Consider the following 18,731-nt stretch of genomic DNA (forward strand, 5'->3'; position numbering starts at 1 on the left):
AAGGTTGGTCCTACCTGCTTGAACTGCTCCTCGTAGGTCCACTTGTGGTGCCCCTGCGCCCCCAGGGGGGGGGGGGGGGGGGGGGGGAGTGCGAGTGTCCGGGCATGAGTGTGCCGGGGGTGCGCAGGGCCCTCTGGGGAGAGTCTGGAGGCTGGGCCCTGGGGGGCGGCAGGTACCGGGCGGCGTGGGCTCCTCGGCCTTGGGCTCCTCTTCCTCGTCCTCCTCGTCATCGTAGTCCTCCTCTTGCTCGGGGGCCGGGGAGGCCTGCCGGGCGGGCGGTGTCGGCGGCTGCACAATGAGGCCGGGACTGCGGGAAGGCCCTGCGGCCTGGTAGTGGCGCAGCGCCAGGGCCTGCTGCTGCTGCTGCTGCTGAAGCCGGGCATCGAGTAGGCCGTGCAGCTCCCGCTTCAGCCGCGCCTGCCGCTGCAGCGTCTCCATCACCGCCTCCAGCTTCAGGCCTCCCAGCACGTTCACCCCCACGCCGGGGCTGGGGGCCGACGAGCCCCCGCCGGGGGCGGCCGACACCAATAGCGGGCCGCCGGCCGGGCCACGGGACGAGAAGGAGCCCAGGGGAGACTTAGTGGCCACGGAGGCATTGTCAACCATGCTGCCGCCGCCTGTGGCTCCCCCAGGACCCTCCTGTGCCGCTGTCCGGGGGCGGGGGGTCCGTGTGGCCAATCCTGCCCGGCTGGGGGGGGGGGGGGGGGGGGGGGGGGGGGTCACTCCGTGCCGCTCCGCTGCGCCTGCAGTGCTGCTGGGGGTCCCGGGCAGTCCGTGCAGCCCCTCGCTCACGTGCAATGCCCGGATCTCACTATCTCACTGGATTATCCAGTATTTGGGTGTCTTTCATAGATTCACATGCCTGAATCATTCCCCGTCGCTGAGACGGGAGCCTCCGGTACATAAAAAAGTAATGTCCTAAGGACATACATAGAGAATATAGGCCTAAGGGCCTCCCCTTTTGGGGCCTTTCCACGTCCTTATGTAAAAGGACCGAACTCTCATCGTTAGCCAATCAGCTCCGACCTCCTTGTAGAACCTTCCCGGGAGGAGCCTCCGTCCCTCAGATTTTCTACCGCACGTTGTGCTAGGGAGTCTCCAACCTGAGCTCTTCAGGTTTCCAAAATTCGAAGTCTCAAACTGTCGGAATCTAATAAGAAAACTTCGTCCATGGCGGACTCACGCCCTCCACGGCGACCACGACGACCACCACTGCGTCCTCAGGCGCACCGGTCTCCTCGACCATTCCTCTGAAACCTTCATCCAATACGAAGGCCGCGTCACCTAAGAGGTCTAAATCTTCAGGTACGCCTTCGCCGAAAACACCTCATACCGAAGGCTCGTCACCCAAGCCATCGAAGTCAAGTTCGTCTCCTAAACAGTCGAAGTCAAATTCAAGAACCACACCTTCGACAAAGATATCCCAGGTCCACGACCCTAGCATCAGTAAGGCGGCGAAACCCCTATCCCCGCAGACCCTGACGGAGGTGCCCAAATCACCGGCACGCTTGGCGGGAGCGCCATCTTCACGCACGTCGTCGGAAGAGACCCCGGCGCCATCTTGGAAAGAATCGAGATTGGTCGAAGTCTCTATTCACTCGAGTCCAACGCCCTCGGTTCTCCCAACGGTGGAGTTGGCACCCGAGGAAGAACAAGACACACTACAGAGTGAGGAGTCGGACGAAGAACAGGAGGTTCACGAAGAACACCAGGACGTCCAAGAGATCCGGGACGGAGTGACGTATCAAGGCAGCTCCCTGACCGTAGACACGGTGAAAACCCCGATGATCTGTTTGCCACTGTCTCTGGTCAACGATTTGAAATCCCTGGTGCAGGACTATAAACGAAGGTTCCCGGACGCAGACAGCGGTGCCCAGGTTCCGGTCACCCAAGCGCAACCGTCGGCCTCGCACCCTTCCGCTCCCCCGGCCCGTCCTCGGAGCCAACTCCGACCGCAAACACAGGCGGAGGATTCATCGGAAAGCGAGGAGGATGACACGGACTTAGAGGAAGGCGAGGTGCAAGACGTCGCCTCGGACCACAGAGACGACGATGCCGATGCTGCGTCATCACACCATTCGTCGGCCCCGGCATCCCCGAGACCACGCCACTCTGAAGCAGCGGACGTGGGAGGTTTCCACAAACTGGTGGACAGAGCTGCAAGGAGGTTTCACATGGCGGTGGAATCCGCGGAAACGGAATGCTTCCTCCATGATTTCAAGGAGCACACACAGAAATCGACCAAGTCTATTCCTCTGATAGACTTTCTATGGGAACAGGGCAAGAAGCTGATGCTCACGCCTGCCTCGGTGCCGGCGGTGGTTCCGCGCCTAGACAAAAAATATAAGGCCCCGAACTCCGCACCTGCCTGCCTGACCGGCCACCCCAAACCGGACTCGGTTGTCACTCAGGCGGCCCAAAAACAATCCCGAAACCCCTCCTCGCCGCTGTCCGCGCCCCCGGACAAGGAAGGAAGGAAGCTGGACACCATAGGCAAGAGGTTCTCCACCACATCCGCCATGTCCATCAAGGTGGCAAACTCCATCGCCCTCCTGGGCCGATACAACCGCCAGCTATGGGAAGACATAGCTCCCTACCTGCAAGGCCTGCCGGCCACGGTCCAGGACGAGGTGAAAGCTCTTCTGGCGGAAGGACAAAACTCCGCGGCTGAAATTATCGACTGCGCCATCGACGCAGCCATGACGGGATTCCGCCAGTTGGCAGGGGCTGCCGTGCTCCGCCGCCAGGGCTGGCTCAAGGCGACGTCTTTTCGGCAGGAGGTCCAATCTAAGGTGCTGGATATGCCGTTCGATGGGCAATTCCTCTTTGGGGAGAAGATAGACGAGGCACTCCAGGCCATCAAAAAAGACACCGACACGGCGAGGGCTCTGGGCTCCCTCCAGTCCCGGAACCAATCCTTTCGGGGAGGCCGCTCCAGAGGTCAGTACTCCTACAGAGGTTCCTACCAAAATCGGTCGTCCTATTCCTATGGCAACAGGAACCAACCCCAGCAGAAACAACAGTCCCGACAGTCATCCTATGGGAGATCGTCCTTCAGAGGCAAATCCGCCAAGAAGGGCGCTGGCGGCCGCCAGTGACCACTTACTCCAGCCAGTCCCACCACCGTCTCAATCCTTTCGAATTGGGGGAAAACTGACCCACTTCCTCCACAATTGGCGAAAAATCACTACGGATCGGTGGGTACTACAAATAATTCAATTTGGACATTCCCTCGAACTGGTCAACACCCCTCCCAACACCCCTCCACTGAAGCGTACTCACAGACACCTGCACCTCCTTCTCCAGGAAGTCGCTGCCATGTTGGTCAAAGGAGCCATCGAAAAGGTCCCGGACTCCCAGAAAGGGAAGGGTTTTTATTCCCACTTCTTCCTGGTCCAACAGAAAGGGGACAAGTGGAGGCCGATCTTAGACCTCCGGGCGCTCAACGCCTTCCTACGGAGTCAATCCTTCCGGATGGTCACAATCCAGGAGATCCTGGGTGCACTGGAAAGAGGCGACTCGATGGTCTCCCTAGACTTACAGGACGCCTACTACCATGTCCCCATCCTCGTCAGGCACAGGAAATACCTAAGGTTCGAAATAGCGGGCAGACATTACCAGTTCAAGGTCTTGCCGTTTGGCCTCAAATCTGCCCCACGTATCTTCACAAAGTGCTTGGCGCCCGTGGCTGCCTTCCTGCGACAAAGGGGTCACCAGGTGTTCCCCTACCTGGACGACTGGCTGGTGAAGGCTCCTTCCCCGGAGGACGCGCTGGCTTCCTTCAACGCCTGCAGCGCTCTTTTCCAACAGCTGGGTCTGACGATCAACCTCAAAAAATCATGCACTACTCCGACAACGAGGATCACCTTCCTAGGGGCAACCCTGGACACGGAGCATGCGAAGGCTTTCCCCTCAGAGGACAGGATCTGCAAAGTACTGTCTCTGGCCACGGCGGTGGCCAAGAAGCCTCGCATCAAGGTCCGGACGTTCACCTCCTTGCTAGGGATGATGTCTTCATGCATTCTCCTCGTACCGCACTGCAGGCTCCGCATGCGCCCCCTACAGGAAGCGTTGGCGAGACAATGGAAACAGTGTTCAGGCTCATTCGACGACATTCTCACAATCACGCCGGCCATCATAAAGGCCCTGCTGTGGTGGAGAAACAGGACTCACCTGACGGCCGGATTGCCGTTCCTCCTGCCGCCGGCACCACTGGTCATCACGACCGATGCCTCACTGGAAGGCTGGGGCGCAGTACTGTTAGACCTTCGAGTCAGCGGCAAATGGGACGCCCAGGAAACACAACTACACATCAACCTCCTGGAACTGAGGGCAGTGTACCTGGCTCTACAGGCCTTCCTGCCACGCATCGGCTCTTCCCCTGTGCTCGTCAAAACAGACAACACCACGACGATGCACTACCTGAACAAACAAGGGGGAACGCGATCTCTCTCTCTCTCACGAGAATCGCAAAAAATCTGGAACTGGTTGGTGGCGCACGGCCTCTCCCTCAAGGCGGAGTACGTTCCAGGGAAGGAGAACACTATCGCGGACGCCCTCAGCAGGCGGACCTCTCTCTCCCACGAATGGGAGCTCAACGGCGACACGGTGGCCCACGTCTTCTCACAATGGGGCACCCCGAGGATCGATCTCTTCGCGACGGCGGAGAACACCAAATGCCGAAGCTACGCAAGCTGGCATCCCCAACGGGGGTCGCTGGGAAATGCTTTTTCCATCGGCTGGTCCAGCGTGTTTGCGTACGCTTTTCCGCCGTTCCCGATGATACCGAGGCTCCTCCGGAAGATGAGGACGGAACCGTGCACGCTGATACTGATTGCTCCGTACTGGCCGAGACAACATTGGTTCTCGGATCTTCTTCGCCTATCCACCAGGCCCCCGATTCACCTGCGACAACTCCCGAACCTCTTGACAATGTCCGGAGGCCAGGTACACCACCCGAACCTCCGTTCGCTCAACTTATCGGCTTGGCTCCTGAGCACCTTGAGTTCGGGGAGCTAGACATACCGCAGGACTGCAGGGCAGTACTGGCCAAGGCGAGAGCGAGCAGCACGACCAAGACCTACTCGCTGAAGTGGAAGAGGTTCTGCGTGTGGTGTTCGGAACACGACTTACACCCGCTCCGGGTCACCCCAGTACAGCTGCTACCATACCTACTGCACCTGGCTCAATCGGGACTGGCTCACGCCTCCATTAAGGTTCATCTGGCTGCGATTTCTAGGTTCACCAGGACCCCATCGGGACCCTCCCTCTGGTCCAGTCGACTGGTGAAACAATTTCTAAAAGGCCTTTACAGATCCTTTCCGAGGCCTCGGAAAGTTCCTCCAACCTGGCAGTTGAACTTGGTGCTAAACCAATTGATGAAACACCCATTCGAGCCCATACACCGGGCATCGCTCAAGCATCTTTCCTGGAAAACGGCTCTCCTGCTAGCCCTGACGTCGGCCAGAAGGGTCAGCGAACTTCAGGCGCTGTCCATTCAGGAACCGTATCTCCAATTCAGGCACGACCGAGTGGTACTCAGGCCCAACCCTAAATTCATTCCGAAAGTGCCGTCAGACTTTCATCTGAACGAACCAATTGTCCTCAAGTCGTTCTTTCCGGACCCTTCCACGGCAGCGGAAAGGGCGCTGCATTCCCTGGACATTAAAAGGTGTCTCAAATTCTACTTGGACAGGACCAAAGACGTCAGGAAGTCTTCTCAACTCTTTGTAGCCTACAGCAACCCGAGAATGGGGCTGCCCTTGACAAAACAGAGCATCTCACGCTGGATTTCTTCAGCAATTGCTTTCTGCCATGATCAGGCCGGACGGCCTTTGACAGACCGAGTGGCTGCCCACTCGACCAGAGCGATGTCAACGTCAGCAGCGCTCTTCGCTGGAGTGACGATCCTGGACATCTGCCGAGCGGCGACATGGAAGTCCCCGCATACCTTTTCCAAGCACTACTGCCTGGACATCGAACTGCAGAAGGACGCTGCAGTGGGACAAGCGGTGCTGCGCCATCTCTTCCAATAAGGTGAGCCTTACCTCGTCCCGCCATCCAGGTATGCACATTCCTCATGGTTTTCTCTGCTATATGCATGACTGTATATTACCATGTTTCTCTCATGTTGTCTGTAATCTATGCAGGCCTGCTAGATGTGAGAATGTGCTTTACCACTATGCATGTATAACTGCTGGCTACTCTGATTCAGGCATGTGAATCTATGAAAGACACCCAAATACTGGATAAGAAATGCGTTACTTACCTGTAACAGCAGTTATCCAGTATTGGTGTCTTTCATAGATTCACATGCAACCCTCCCGCCTCCCCGGTAAGGACTCACGTACCTCTATGTCTACATTGCGACACCCTAGCTGGGTGCGTACGAAAATCTGAGGGACGGAGGCTCCTCCCGGGAAGGTTCTACAAGGAGGTCGGAGCTGATTGGCTAACGATGAGAGTTCGGTCCTTTTACATAAGGACGTGGAAAGGCCCCAAAAGGGGAGGCCCTTAGGCCTATATTCTCTATGTATGTCCTTAGGACATTACTTTTTTATGTACCGGAGGCTCCCGTCTCAGCGACGGGGAATGATTCAGGCATGTGAATCTATGAAAGACACCAATACTGGATAACTGCTGTTACAGGTAAGTAACGCATTTCTTGTCATTGATCTCTCTTTAATTCTGTTGCCCGGCGCTTGCAGGGAAACGCCGACCTGCAAAAAATAACACGCGCCCACGCCCCAGCTGTAGTAGTTGAGCCAACACACTGGAATATTGAAGAAACAGGCCACAAAAGTAGCCAAAACATATGGCAGCAATTAGCAGAGACTCAAGTTTGTGTGACGGCTTGGAGTCCTGTAGCTGGTATGCCTATTGCGCAGATCGAGTTTCCGTTTTATACTTGGTAAAATTCATGAAATGTCACAAATCAAACTCTTTACTTTAAAGGAGTAGTACATCTTCTCAACAAGGTCAAGAAGAAATGCCTCAGAGAAACCCCCGTCATTTTCGGATTCGGGCGTGTTTTTCTTTCTCTCCTTTTCCTATTGGCTGAAAGGTAAAATTCCAGCCAATGGGAAGAGGAGAGAAAGATAAACGAAAGGAAGTAAAAAAACACCCCCCTAATCCGGGCTTGAATGGAGTGATGCCCCTCTCCTCAAATGGCTGGCCTCCGTTTAGGAAGCCAGCCAATGGGGAAGAGGGGCGGGTTCAAGCCCCCATACTGAAAGACAAAATTTCTCTCCAGCGAGACTGCGCAAGCACAGCCTACACAGGCTGAGACCTAAAAAGGGCAAATTCATGTCATATTAGTTTGGAGACTTACCTACACATGATATTCTTCCTGAACGGGAGACGCTTCCTGGTGACATCACTTGCAGATTAACTCAAGTGCAGATCCAGGGTAAAAGAAACCATCACCCACATCTTCTGTTTTTGCCCTACCCTTATAAAGGGGCAATTGGCCCTATTGGGCCCCACCTTTGATCACAAGGGTGTACAAACCTTTTAGTACAGAATCCTAACAATCAGACCTTGAACATTCGCTTTATTTGAAAAACGACTTGGGCTTTGCAGCCAGACTTAGATGAAGCCTGATATAGATTGGGCACATTTATTCATTGTAACCACATCTTCTAAAGTTATTTTTTAACTACTCGACAATTTTATGTGATTATGTGATCAATACTATTTTATATTTGATCTGGGTCCAAAGTCATCCTAGTGACTCAAGACTGGTTCAGGAGACTTTGGTACCTGAAACGTCTGGGCACGAGCATCCATCCTTCAATCGGGATAACGCTTCAGGAGAATTTTCTGTCTCAGCACCAGGACATGGTTCTGTACCTTATCCTGCGGAATCTCCACCGCCATGCGTGGAGATTGAGTAGTGGCATATGACTGGATTCCATCTACCACTGGAGATGTAAAGGACATCTTGCTGCCAGGCTTTTCCCTAAAAAATCAATTTACAGCAAATGCTGGAAGAAATTTTGTGGTCTAGTGTGAAGTCTGTAAAACAGACCATAGCCATACTTGGAAGATTTATTATTTATTAGTCTTTGGCCCAGCAAGGACTTGCATTAGCCACCATTAGGGTTATTTGGCAGACTTTTCGACCTTCTTGCAATTACAAGCGTAACCGTTCTAATTTAAAATCCCATGTTGTGATGTGTTTTATTGAAGATTTGATACACACGTTCCCTCCCAAATAGCTTGTGATGCTACAGAGGGACAATAATTTGGTTCTGACTTTTGTCATTTGTACTCCCTTCAAGCCAGTGCCCAGCTGCTTTTTGCATCTTTTGACTCTAAAGACGGTCTTCTTTGTCACAGTCACTTGAGCTGGTTCTTTCCGTGCAACCACCCTACACCATCTTTTTTTTCCAGACAAACTGGTACTAACGACCAGGGTGGCCTTCTTGCTGAAAGTTGTGACTCCTTTTCACGTTGGTCAATCCATCACCCTCCCTATATTCATTGCCCCATCTTGACCTGGATCGAGGAAAGACTTCATTGGTTGGACCCCAAAAGAGCGTTGAGCTTTTACATCAACTGCACCAAAGAACATCAGGTGGACAATCCGCTTTTTCTGGAGTCCTTTGCATTATCATCTGCTACACCTTGGCTAAAAAGCAGCCTCTGGAATGACTGGGGGCCAATTCCGCCAAGGCTGCACGTCTGTTTTGGCAGGCTGAGTGCCTGTCAGTCTGTCAGGCTTCAGGCTTCAGCCTGGGTGTTGGTGCACGCATTCACAAGCACTACTTCCTGAACAGCAAGGTCCGACAGGCAGGACATTTCTCTTGTTCAGTTCTGCAGGACTTTCTGGTCTGAGTCCACTCAACAGATTCTCCAACTTCGAAGGTACTGCCATGGTATCAATTCTAAAGGTGAGAAATCGGCAGTTAGAAATATTCATCAGAAGAGCAAGTTACTTGCCTTCAGTAATGAGCTTTCTGGTGAAATCGGTATCTAACGCCAGATTCCTCACTGCCCTCCTTCCACCCGTTCTGTGAAGTGGCCTCTTTTTTCCATGTCACACGGTTTCTAAACATTAGATCTGCACACTTGTACCACGAAACGTTTTGAGCTATACTTCCGAGGTTGCAGAAGGAGTCAGTAAAGAAACTGACATCAGCACGTATTGGTGGCACAGATATGGGGCTCCACCCAATCACTTCCGGGGTGGAACAGAGTCAACACAGAGCATCATGCACCACATAATAGTGTGCGGGAATTATGCTGTGAAAGCTTCCTGATCCAGGTTGGCACTTGAGATATTCTAATGGTGAGGAATCTGTGGCTAGAGTATCCACCAGAAAGAGCATTACTGAGGATAACTTGTTTGTTTGGACTGCTGTAGAGCCATAATTTTCTTCGTTACGTCGGAGTTATTATTCTTTGTGTTGCTAGTCTATATTTTCAAAACCAATATTCACATTGCCATTTTGATGGTCCCTTGTTTAGCAATTGTGCAACTTGACTGAGAAACCCCTATACTGCAGTACGAGTGAGTATTCAGTGGAAAACATTCTGATAGGAAGTGGCCATAGTGTACCAATGCTTTCAAATTCCCACTGATACCATCATAGAATACCAGTGGTACTCTTTTATGCTATTTCATAAAGTACATTACAGAAGGCATAAAGGTAAATTGCAGGCAGATTACATAAGGGCAATAATTGAGAAAGCACACCCCCTCCAAAAGAATGTTAAGTGGGTGTCCTAACTTAATTTAAGGCTCGGTTATGCAAATTCAGCAGGTTCGAGGACGACTAGGCACAGACAAGCAGCTCTTTTAAACAGCCCGCAAGTGTTGCAAGAGCAGTCATGCCTCATGTGTCTCAGCCCTGTTCTGTTCCCTCATCCTATCCTCACCTCCACTTCCCTTTTTTGTACGGGTTCAGACCTGCATCAGTTGTCATGCACTGATGCAGGATGGGATTAAAAACTGTAACCACTGAGTCCTTGGACGCAAACAGTCAACAACCCACGCCATGCACATTTGTGCTTCTTTGGCAAAGCTGCTCCTTCTAGGTAGCAGATTTCTACTCCCTCTGAGGTAAACCATTCTTCAGCCCACTAGCAAACAGTTAATTGTACGTTCCCCTCGTCAGATTGGGCATGGAATGTGCATATCTCCTAAGATGCATGCCGTTTTTGTCTTTCTCCAGGGATCTTCGGTGCTCAGTCTGGATACAAGAGAAGAGTATGAGATTACTCTAAAATGTGTCTTAATGAGGTCATGCCACTAGTACACTAGAACATTAAAAGGGAGGGTAGAGAGCTGTATGTTTCATAACCAGGTAAATGTGCAGCATCCTGGCCCCTGTGTCGTTGGGTTAACACTACTTTTCAAAAGGATTGAAAGGCTTTGGGGTTGCAAGGAGCAACAGGATAACTTGCTGTCCACCCTGAAATGGCAAAGAAAAGCAGAGCTGTTAAGACTTTCTACACCAAGACTGCAGAGACAGGATGACGTTAAGCTTAAAGTGACTTTGCACCAAGATTATAAAGTGGGTCTGATCTACCTTAGTCATGCGACTGAGACCAAGGCGGTTAGCTCAACCTTGCTCACACTAGTATTGCATTGTAGAGATAATCAGTCTGCTCCGCAACAAGGTGGACGACTTCAACTTGCCCTCTACTAAGAAGTAGAAAAGGCATCAGTCAGTACATGTGCTGCACGAAGACGTCGGGGAAGAGTTGCATAGCCTGCAGATCGTGTCCCTCCCTTCCCACAGCCCTTAACTGCTAGTAGATGTGAAGCATCGGTCTATATAATTCCTGATCTCTTAATGTTAGACCCAATGCTGCTTAATTTATCGATGTGGCATCTGTGTAGCTTAGAATGAAGGCAGTGGAAAACCACTGCCTACGAGAGGCACAGCTATGGACTATTAAATGTCTCCGAAAATTTTCAACAAAACTCCAATGTAGTTTACACAAACATATTTTTTTATAAATTCTTATCAGTAATAGATATAAAACATTAACAAAGAAACACAAGTTATGCTTGACAAAGTACCGAATTTGTGTCATTCCCAACAATTCAAGCTGTATCCAAAGAACAAGTTAGAACATCATAGTTTTAGTAAATGACCATAAATGATTGTGCTGCCTATTACACAAAAACAGTAAAACTTCAATCCCAATGCATTTCGGGTTCTGCTGAACCCTTCTTCAGGGGATGTTCAATAGGCAAATAATAAACATATATTTCAAATTCCATGTGTTCCTCCTGGATCTACAACACAATGTGAAAGAGGATCAGTGAGAAGCATAGTTTGATGTCGGTTAGAACATGTGTACACATTAAGGTATTAATAGGATTTACACTCAGAACAGGAAAATTATAAAGGAAAGCTAAAGAAATGGAAAAAGAGGAAAATGTGTGCAGCCGACCCAGTGTTCCATGGTGAAATGACATAAAAGCTGGATCTGTACCGAGTCCAACACGTGAACACTCAAGAGCAAACTATCAGTGAAAAATGCAACTGAATGAGTGATGTGTCAAAGATGTGAAATGCCAAGCACGCCCCAAAACCACAAGCATCCCTGTGTAAAAGACCGTTGAATACCTGTAAAAGTAGCTTAATCGAATGTCGAAAAAGAGCTAAATACCGGAACAATACCGGAATGGAAGTACCAGAAACAACAGTATGTTAACCATCACACCCTTCAAACAACACAAGATACAATGTTCGCACCATCTGTGTAGCTTAGACAGATCAGGAGTGTTCTCTCTCTCCTTCCTGGTGTCCCTCCAACAACATAGGCTCTAATCAGCTTTTTTCTTTTTTTTCTATGCAGAACTAACAGTAGCAGACCGGAGACAGAAACGCGAAATCCGCCAGCTGGAACAGGAGCTGCACAAGTGGCAAGTCCTGGTAGACAGCATCACTGGTAATTCAAGTACTTGGGGGTACTATAACAGAATGTGCAGTCCCATAGGGTACTATCACTGCAAGTACAGTCCTTGAGGAGGTTTTCCACTGGTTGCAGTAGCCCCTAGAGTGCTGTGGAAGATCTGTCATGAACAGTTCAGCACCTTGGAGAGGGGGTTGGGGCAGCATGGGGCAGGGAGAGAAACATCTCCTAGTGGTAGTATAGGGATTTCCTACGTGGGAGGAGGTGGGTGCACTCGCACATAGAATCCAGTCCCTGCTGTACACTGTTGCAAAGAACCCTACCCCTAGGAGGTTTAATGATGAGGACTACATTATCTGGGAGCACAGTTCAATAGTATTCAGCTCACAGGGAATAGATTATATTGTGACTTGAATTCCTTCCTGGTCCGATGGGGCCAACACATTAAGTTTAGTCATTTGTAGAATGATCAGTCACAAAATTCATCCCTCGTTGGGTACTATCACAAGACGCTCAGACTATGTGGCCCTGTCCCAAGGAACCCAGCCCATTTGGAAGGTTGTTGACGAGATTCTGTCCCTGGGAGGTACTCTAGGAGGCCGGATCAAAGAGACTCCAGCCCCTATTTGTTGAGGGTGGGTAAAAGTGGTTTGGGTTGCTATGGAAGAAGCTGTCCCGATGTTATACTTTCGTAAAGAATCCAGCCTGTAAGAGACTGTGTCAGACCGACTGCTCCCTCCAAGGTATCCCATGGTAGCACCCCAAGAGTGAAGACATTTGGCCCGGCTGCTGAAGTAACATGTTTTGTAGCCAGTCCTGCATTTTCTAATGGCTTTGTAATGATTCATATTTCTCTCTCACAGGTATGAGTTCTCCAGACTTTGATAATCAGACGTTGGCAGTGCTGCGGGGTCGCATGGTGCGCTACCTCATGAGGTCTCGTGAGGTAAGCCTGTGATGCGATAGAGCAGTCTTTAAGAGTAAGGTAATATATCTTGCCAGTTGCCTGCTCTCCTGTTTTATTTTTTATGCCATGGCTTGAAAACACAAGAGGTAGCTATGCAAAATCCAGTTAACTGGGCATGCACAAGATAACAGCGAATACCAAATTAACCCATGATAATACTATAAGGCCAGAAACTTAATATGGCATGAAATGGACCAGCATTTTGCCCGTAAAACAGATTAAACTTTGAGCAAGGCAGCATTTTGGGTCTTCAATGAAAAGACAGGTTGGCTGTTGGAGTCTTTGAGATTCTTACTGTTGAGGAGAGCGAAGGCAGCTGAATGGGAATGAAAGCGATAATGACCGTGGGTGTCCGGGATGAAGTATAATTTACCAGCCAAACCCCAATTTGCAAATCATTTCAACCTGTTTTCCATACTGTAAGGAGTGCTCATTTCCCCTTCTGTCTTTCTGTAAAACAGTTCTAGGCAAATGCTTGCTCTCGTCTGCATAGGACGGGGCAAATTAAATATTTATCAACAGACCACTTACAGAGAGCTATTCATACCATATCTGGGAGTCAGCAGTGTTTGACCTCATTTCTCAATACTAGTGCAGCTAGTTTTGATGTACGCCTTCCAACTTATTTTATTTCTACAAACAAGGACTTTTGTCACTAGACCTTCAACAGGATCAAAATTTGGAAGGTTCTCCAGAGTCTTAGTGACACTGCAGTGAGAAAGGGGGTTGACCATGTGTGTAAAAGAGAGAAAGCTGCACTGATTCATTTCCATGAGTGTTTTGATGTCCACCAGTCTTCTGTGCACATGGGAGAAAATCAGAGTGAAAAACTGAAATAAATTAACCTGCACCTCTGCAGACATAATGTGTTTTTTTTCTATGGGCTTCCTAAAATTCCAAAATGGAGAATCTGCTCTTACTTCTAGACTTGAGCAGCCAGTCTCTTCATTCACTTAAGTTTAGCCAGAGGCAGTACACATTATTTGTGATCCAAGTACATGATCATGGGTTTCGTTTTAAAAATGATGCATTTGTGATTTCGGGGCCTTGCAAGTAGATGAAATATTTCACTCTTTATGAATACCAAAGAATATCCCATGCTGGAGAATTTTTCTGTAATGTTGTGTGTTGAAAATCTGTTATTAATCGTTACTCTTTCACTACTTGAACAAAAGTGATCTCTCTCCATTCACTGTTGTCTATTGGTTTATTTTCAAAGATACTATGCGACTCTCTCCTTGACTAATGACACTCTCTTGCTATAACCAAAATATTTCTCACTCATCGCACTTTCCATTCTTCACCATGTACTCCTCCTTGTTCTCTTTCCTTCTGTCTCCTTGTACTTTTAGTTTTTTCTGCCTTTTGCTCTTTTTTTCTCCACAACTCCCCCCGCCCCCCCCCCGCCTAATCCATTTGTCTTTCTTTGCTATTCTCACTCTTTAAATGTCTCCTTCTTTCCATCAACAGATCACTTTGGGGAGAGCAACCAAAGATAATCAGATTGATGTTGATTTGTCGTTAGAGGGTCCTGCCTGGAAGATTTCGCGGAAACAAGGTTGGATGATAAAACCCTCTGCCTCCGTATCCTTCTCCCTGTATAGCCCTTCTTCACTTCACAACTCTGTCCGCTGACAAGCAGTTAGCATTCATGTGCCCGTTATGGAGACAGATCACAGGACAATTCATCAAACCATTTTTTAGCTTTGGTATGAAGTTGTGTAATTGTCTATTTTTAACAGTATTTTGGTGTCTAATGCCAGCATAGGTTACAGTGACATCTTCAGATATCCCTCAGCCTCATTAGGAAAATCTCCTAAGCAAACAACTTGTAGTCCTCTGAAGCTTTGTGCAAGGGGACTAAATGTGTATGATAGAAGAACACACATACCTCAGCATCAGGGTACCGGTTTGGTATCTTTTTATTGTATGTCCCCTTCTAAACTTTGTAAGGAGGAATACTCTTAACAGCAGAGTCTGCTTTCCAAACTGGCTAAAGGAGGGATTTCTTCATGACGACAGGGTTGTACAGAGAAGCCTGTGTCAGAGCATTTTGTTTGTAGTGTGGGATTGGTTGTCACCCCTCTGCTATTGTCTTACTTACAGGTGTCATTAAGCTTAAAAACAATGGGGACTTCTTCATTGCCAATGAGGGGCGTAGACCCATTTATATTGATGGCCGTCCTGTTTTGCCTGGAAGCAAGTGGAAGCTGAACAATAACTCTGTGGTGGAGGTAAGAAAAACTTCATCTGATGTGTCTTGCTCTACTTCTTGTCTACCATCACTGTGCTACCTTCTTTCCTATATCTTTGTTCAGTGTTTGACTCTGCTCCCTGACTTCCCTTCAGTTTGGTTTCCTCCTGCAATGGACATTTATGTTTTCTGTCTTTTCTACAATGCCCGTTCACTTCCTTTCTCCTTCCTACTCCTTGGTGCCCAGATGTACTGCCTTTCTATGGCTACCATATACCTCCATGCCACTTCCAACCTTAAATCCAGTCCCAGGATTCCATAGAACATACAACCATCTGTCTGATAGAGACATCTAGTTGCAGATACCTTACCTTTGAACTTCCAGGCGTCGGGCTGGATCCAGAAGATTTTTCTTAGCAGTACCCCTGAGTGGTGGTAGATGGCTTCAGTTGACTCCTCGTGACGTTGTGACATCCGCGTCATATATAACCGCCACTCCAGCACGCTAACGTCTGTTCTTTTCTTTCCGCACCAGCAAACGCCGATCTGTTGAAGAGAGCTACCCCCTTTTATTTTTTGACAGACTTTGTTTGACTTGTTGTCGACTTCGTTGGTGTGTTTAGGAGAAGTGTGGCTCACTGGTTAGAGGAGGCAGACCTGGAAGCAGAGGTCAGCCCGGGACCAGGGTTCAATTCCCGGCTCGGCGGGTCTTGAGTCTTAAAATGTCCACGGACTCGACAATTCTCGCTCCGGTGCCTACTTGATTCACGGGTTCACACTCTGCGACTCTGGGCAATAGCTTGCTTAATCTCCACAACGGCCCCTCGCGGTGGGATGCCTGGCTTTCACCTTGTGGATACCCTGCCGGGGTTATCTCACAGGGGAATACCAGGACGGGTTCCCTAAGCAAGCGCTTAGATACTGGGTCGGTGATTTGCGCTATATAAATACATGTACATTTACAGGAGTAATGTCAAGCAAGAAGACTTCGGGGTTCAAGCCATGTGGTGCTTGTCACCGCGCCAGGTCGGTCATGGACCCCAATTTGCTTTGTCTCTGGTGCCTGGAGTGCGACCACGACTCAAAGTCGTGCTCCGACTGCCAGACCATGGCGCCGAAGGCTTTGAGGGAGCGGTCCCTAAAGCTTCTTTCGACCCGGCGTCCAGCACTGCGGAGGTCGCCTCATCTGTCTCAATCCCGGTCCAGGTCTCGGTCGAGAGGAATGTCAGAGGACTGCTCTGGTGAGTCGAAGTCCTCTTAGTTGAAGTTTTCCAAGTCAGGTAAGAGGCACCACAAAAACCACAAGTCGAAGCGTGTTTGGGCTTCACCTCACCAGTCTTGTGACGCAGCAGAGGAACCTCGGCGTTCGAGGCCCCGCTCTAAGGAGCGAATGCCTGGGTCGGCTCTGCTTTTCTTTCCCTTTCCAGGTCTGGGAGCAACCCCTGCCCAGCTGAAGGAGTTTTATGGCGCCAAGTGCGTCCTATTTGGGTGGTCTGACCCTGCCAGCGTGCCTTTGGGCCCCGCAGGCTCAGAAGACAGAGGAGCCCCCCTGGTACCTATGCCAGCGGCTCCGGCCCGGCACTACACCCTCCAATTGACCCGTTCCCGGGTCCGGACCAACACCGGTCACACCTCCACAGCGACCTTCCCCAGTGTCTTGTCCGGCGCTGAAGGTCCTCAGTGTCGACTCCTCAATCCTCATTCCCGATGAGACAGACAGTTATTTTATTTCTAGAACCAAGCCAAGACTAGTGCAGGTAAGTGAAAATATACTTTGCAAAATCTCATGCAGTGTTTTACAATTGAATAGAGGTTCAAATGCAGTTTGATGATTTACAGGTAAGTTGACAGTTCGGAATTTCTTTTATAGTTACTTTACAGATGACTATGTGCGTTACTTTTTAGATTACTTTTCAGATTACTTTTGCTAATCAGTGTGATATGCCTAGATATCACACAGACATCTCCTTGATAAAAGGTAAGTAATTCACATATGCAATTTATCAATGTATCATACAAACCAACTCCACACTTGGAACCATTTAAAAGAAAAGCAGTCACTGCAATCCTATGGGAGGAAATGGGGTTAACGGTTTGCAGGTAAGTACTTATTTGTGGGAGTAGGTATTCTGGGGTTAGAACCAGGGTTCCGCCAGGGTCGAGGATGCACTCTTAGAACTCCATCAGGAGCACTAGAGTGGCCAGATGCAGAGTGCTGAGGCCCATCACTCCTATCCTGTCCTCTCTTCGATGGCTTCCGATCGAGGCAAGATGTATCTACAAAACTGCCTGCATCACGCATAAAGCCTTGCACACGTCCTCCCCTCCTTACGTGGCAAACAAACTGAAATTGTCCGGAGGCTCGCGACCCTCGCGCAATGCGGAAAAGCTTCTGCTTGAGCCCCCGTCTTCAAAAGGGAAGGATCAATGGCACAATCCTTCTCAGGCAATGCGGTAAGAATCTGGAACTCACTTCCCCCCATTGCTCCGGGCCACCTCCTCTACCCGGATCTTCAGAGCTGATCTCAAATCGCTCCTCTTTCAAAGACTCTTTCAGAACGAATTCTTTCATGCTCAGGCCCCTCTTGCTAGTTCACTCCTCATTGTAAATTTGTATTTTTTTTCCTGTACATTCGACGGCGAACCACTTTTCGGGCAGCACATTGAAGACGCCCTCCAGGCGATTAAAAAGGATACCGACAACACACGTGCTCTTGGCACTCACACCTGCCCAGGCCCCTGAAGGCCTTGCTGGGTGCACCCCAAATCATTCTCCTCCATCTTGTGAGTTGCAGCCCACATGTGCCCCAGATTGCAGTGAGCAGAGTCCAGGAAGTGGTAAGGAGACAGACTAGTGCTGTCTCTTCCCAAGACAAAAAGTTGTTTAAAAAACGATTTTCACTTTCTGTGTTTACTGTCTATGCCTGTGATTGTTACAGTTAAAAATTGTAGTTTTAGCCTGCCTGTAATTGCATATTTTATCACCTGTGTTGTGTTTTAAGTGTGTGGTTTTCCCTGCCCATGATTGCCTTCATTTAGTGTGTTGAATTGTGGGATTTGCAGTCCAACCTCTGTAGTTTGTCCCTCTCCTTCTTTGGTGACAAATCTGTTTTGCCTCCAAATTTCTCCTTTGCTCTGTGCTTAGGCCTGTTCAAACTGTATTTACTGGGGCCTGTGCACTTCGTTTTTTGGCCAGCAGGGGCGAGTAAAGCTTTATTCAAACAGTATTGTTAGATTTCGAGTTAGTGAAGCCTTTACCTGCTGAAGTCCAAAGTTGTGGATTGAGCCTGTCTGTCTCCTAGGAGATTCTGAACAGGAGCAAGCAGCTTCCAACTCCCTGGACAGCAAGCCTTGTCTGAGGTTGCTGGGACCTTATATGGTGTGCTGGTGGTTGGCACATGTGTACACTGATTGGTGGTTGTATCTGGTGTTTCTATTGGGTTAGGGTTAATGTCCTCATTGGTTGGGTATTTGAGGGTTCTGATTGGTTGCTCGGTCTGTGATTCAATCATTGCAGGGTTGGGACTAGGGCTAGGATTCGGATTTCTATAGGAAGTAGGGACTAGGGCTTCCTATGTTATTGGTTGTTGGGAGTAGGGTGGGACTAGGGCTAGGGTTAGACCTTTAATTGGAAGTTGCTATTTAGTGCTTCTGGTGTGATTGGTTGTTGGACCAGTTGTGGGACTAAGAGTAGGG

At 49.5% G+C, this 18,731-nt stretch overlaps 1 protein-coding gene across 1 annotated transcript in view; it reads left to right on the forward strand.

Moving 5' to 3' along the window:
• MCRS1 (microspherule protein 1) overlaps nucleotides 1-18,731 on the forward strand; it is a 329,302-nt gene that overhangs the window by 297,853 nt on the left and 12,718 nt on the right. The window contains exons 11-14 of the mRNA XM_086959133.1: nucleotides 11,818-11,910; nucleotides 12,738-12,820; nucleotides 14,312-14,399; nucleotides 14,948-15,075. Coding sequence (XP_086815259.1) covers nucleotides 11,818-11,910; nucleotides 12,738-12,820; nucleotides 14,312-14,399; nucleotides 14,948-15,075 — 392 coding nt within the window. The remainder of the gene's footprint in view (nucleotides 1-11,817; nucleotides 11,911-12,737; nucleotides 12,821-14,311; nucleotides 14,400-14,947; nucleotides 15,076-18,731) is intronic.

Source organism: Lissotriton vulgaris, chromosome 1_1, assembly GCF_964263255.1.
Source record: "Lissotriton vulgaris chromosome 1_1, aLisVul1.2, whole genome shotgun sequence".
NCBI classification, from domain to species: Eukaryota; Metazoa; Chordata; class Amphibia; order Caudata; family Salamandridae; genus Lissotriton; species Lissotriton vulgaris.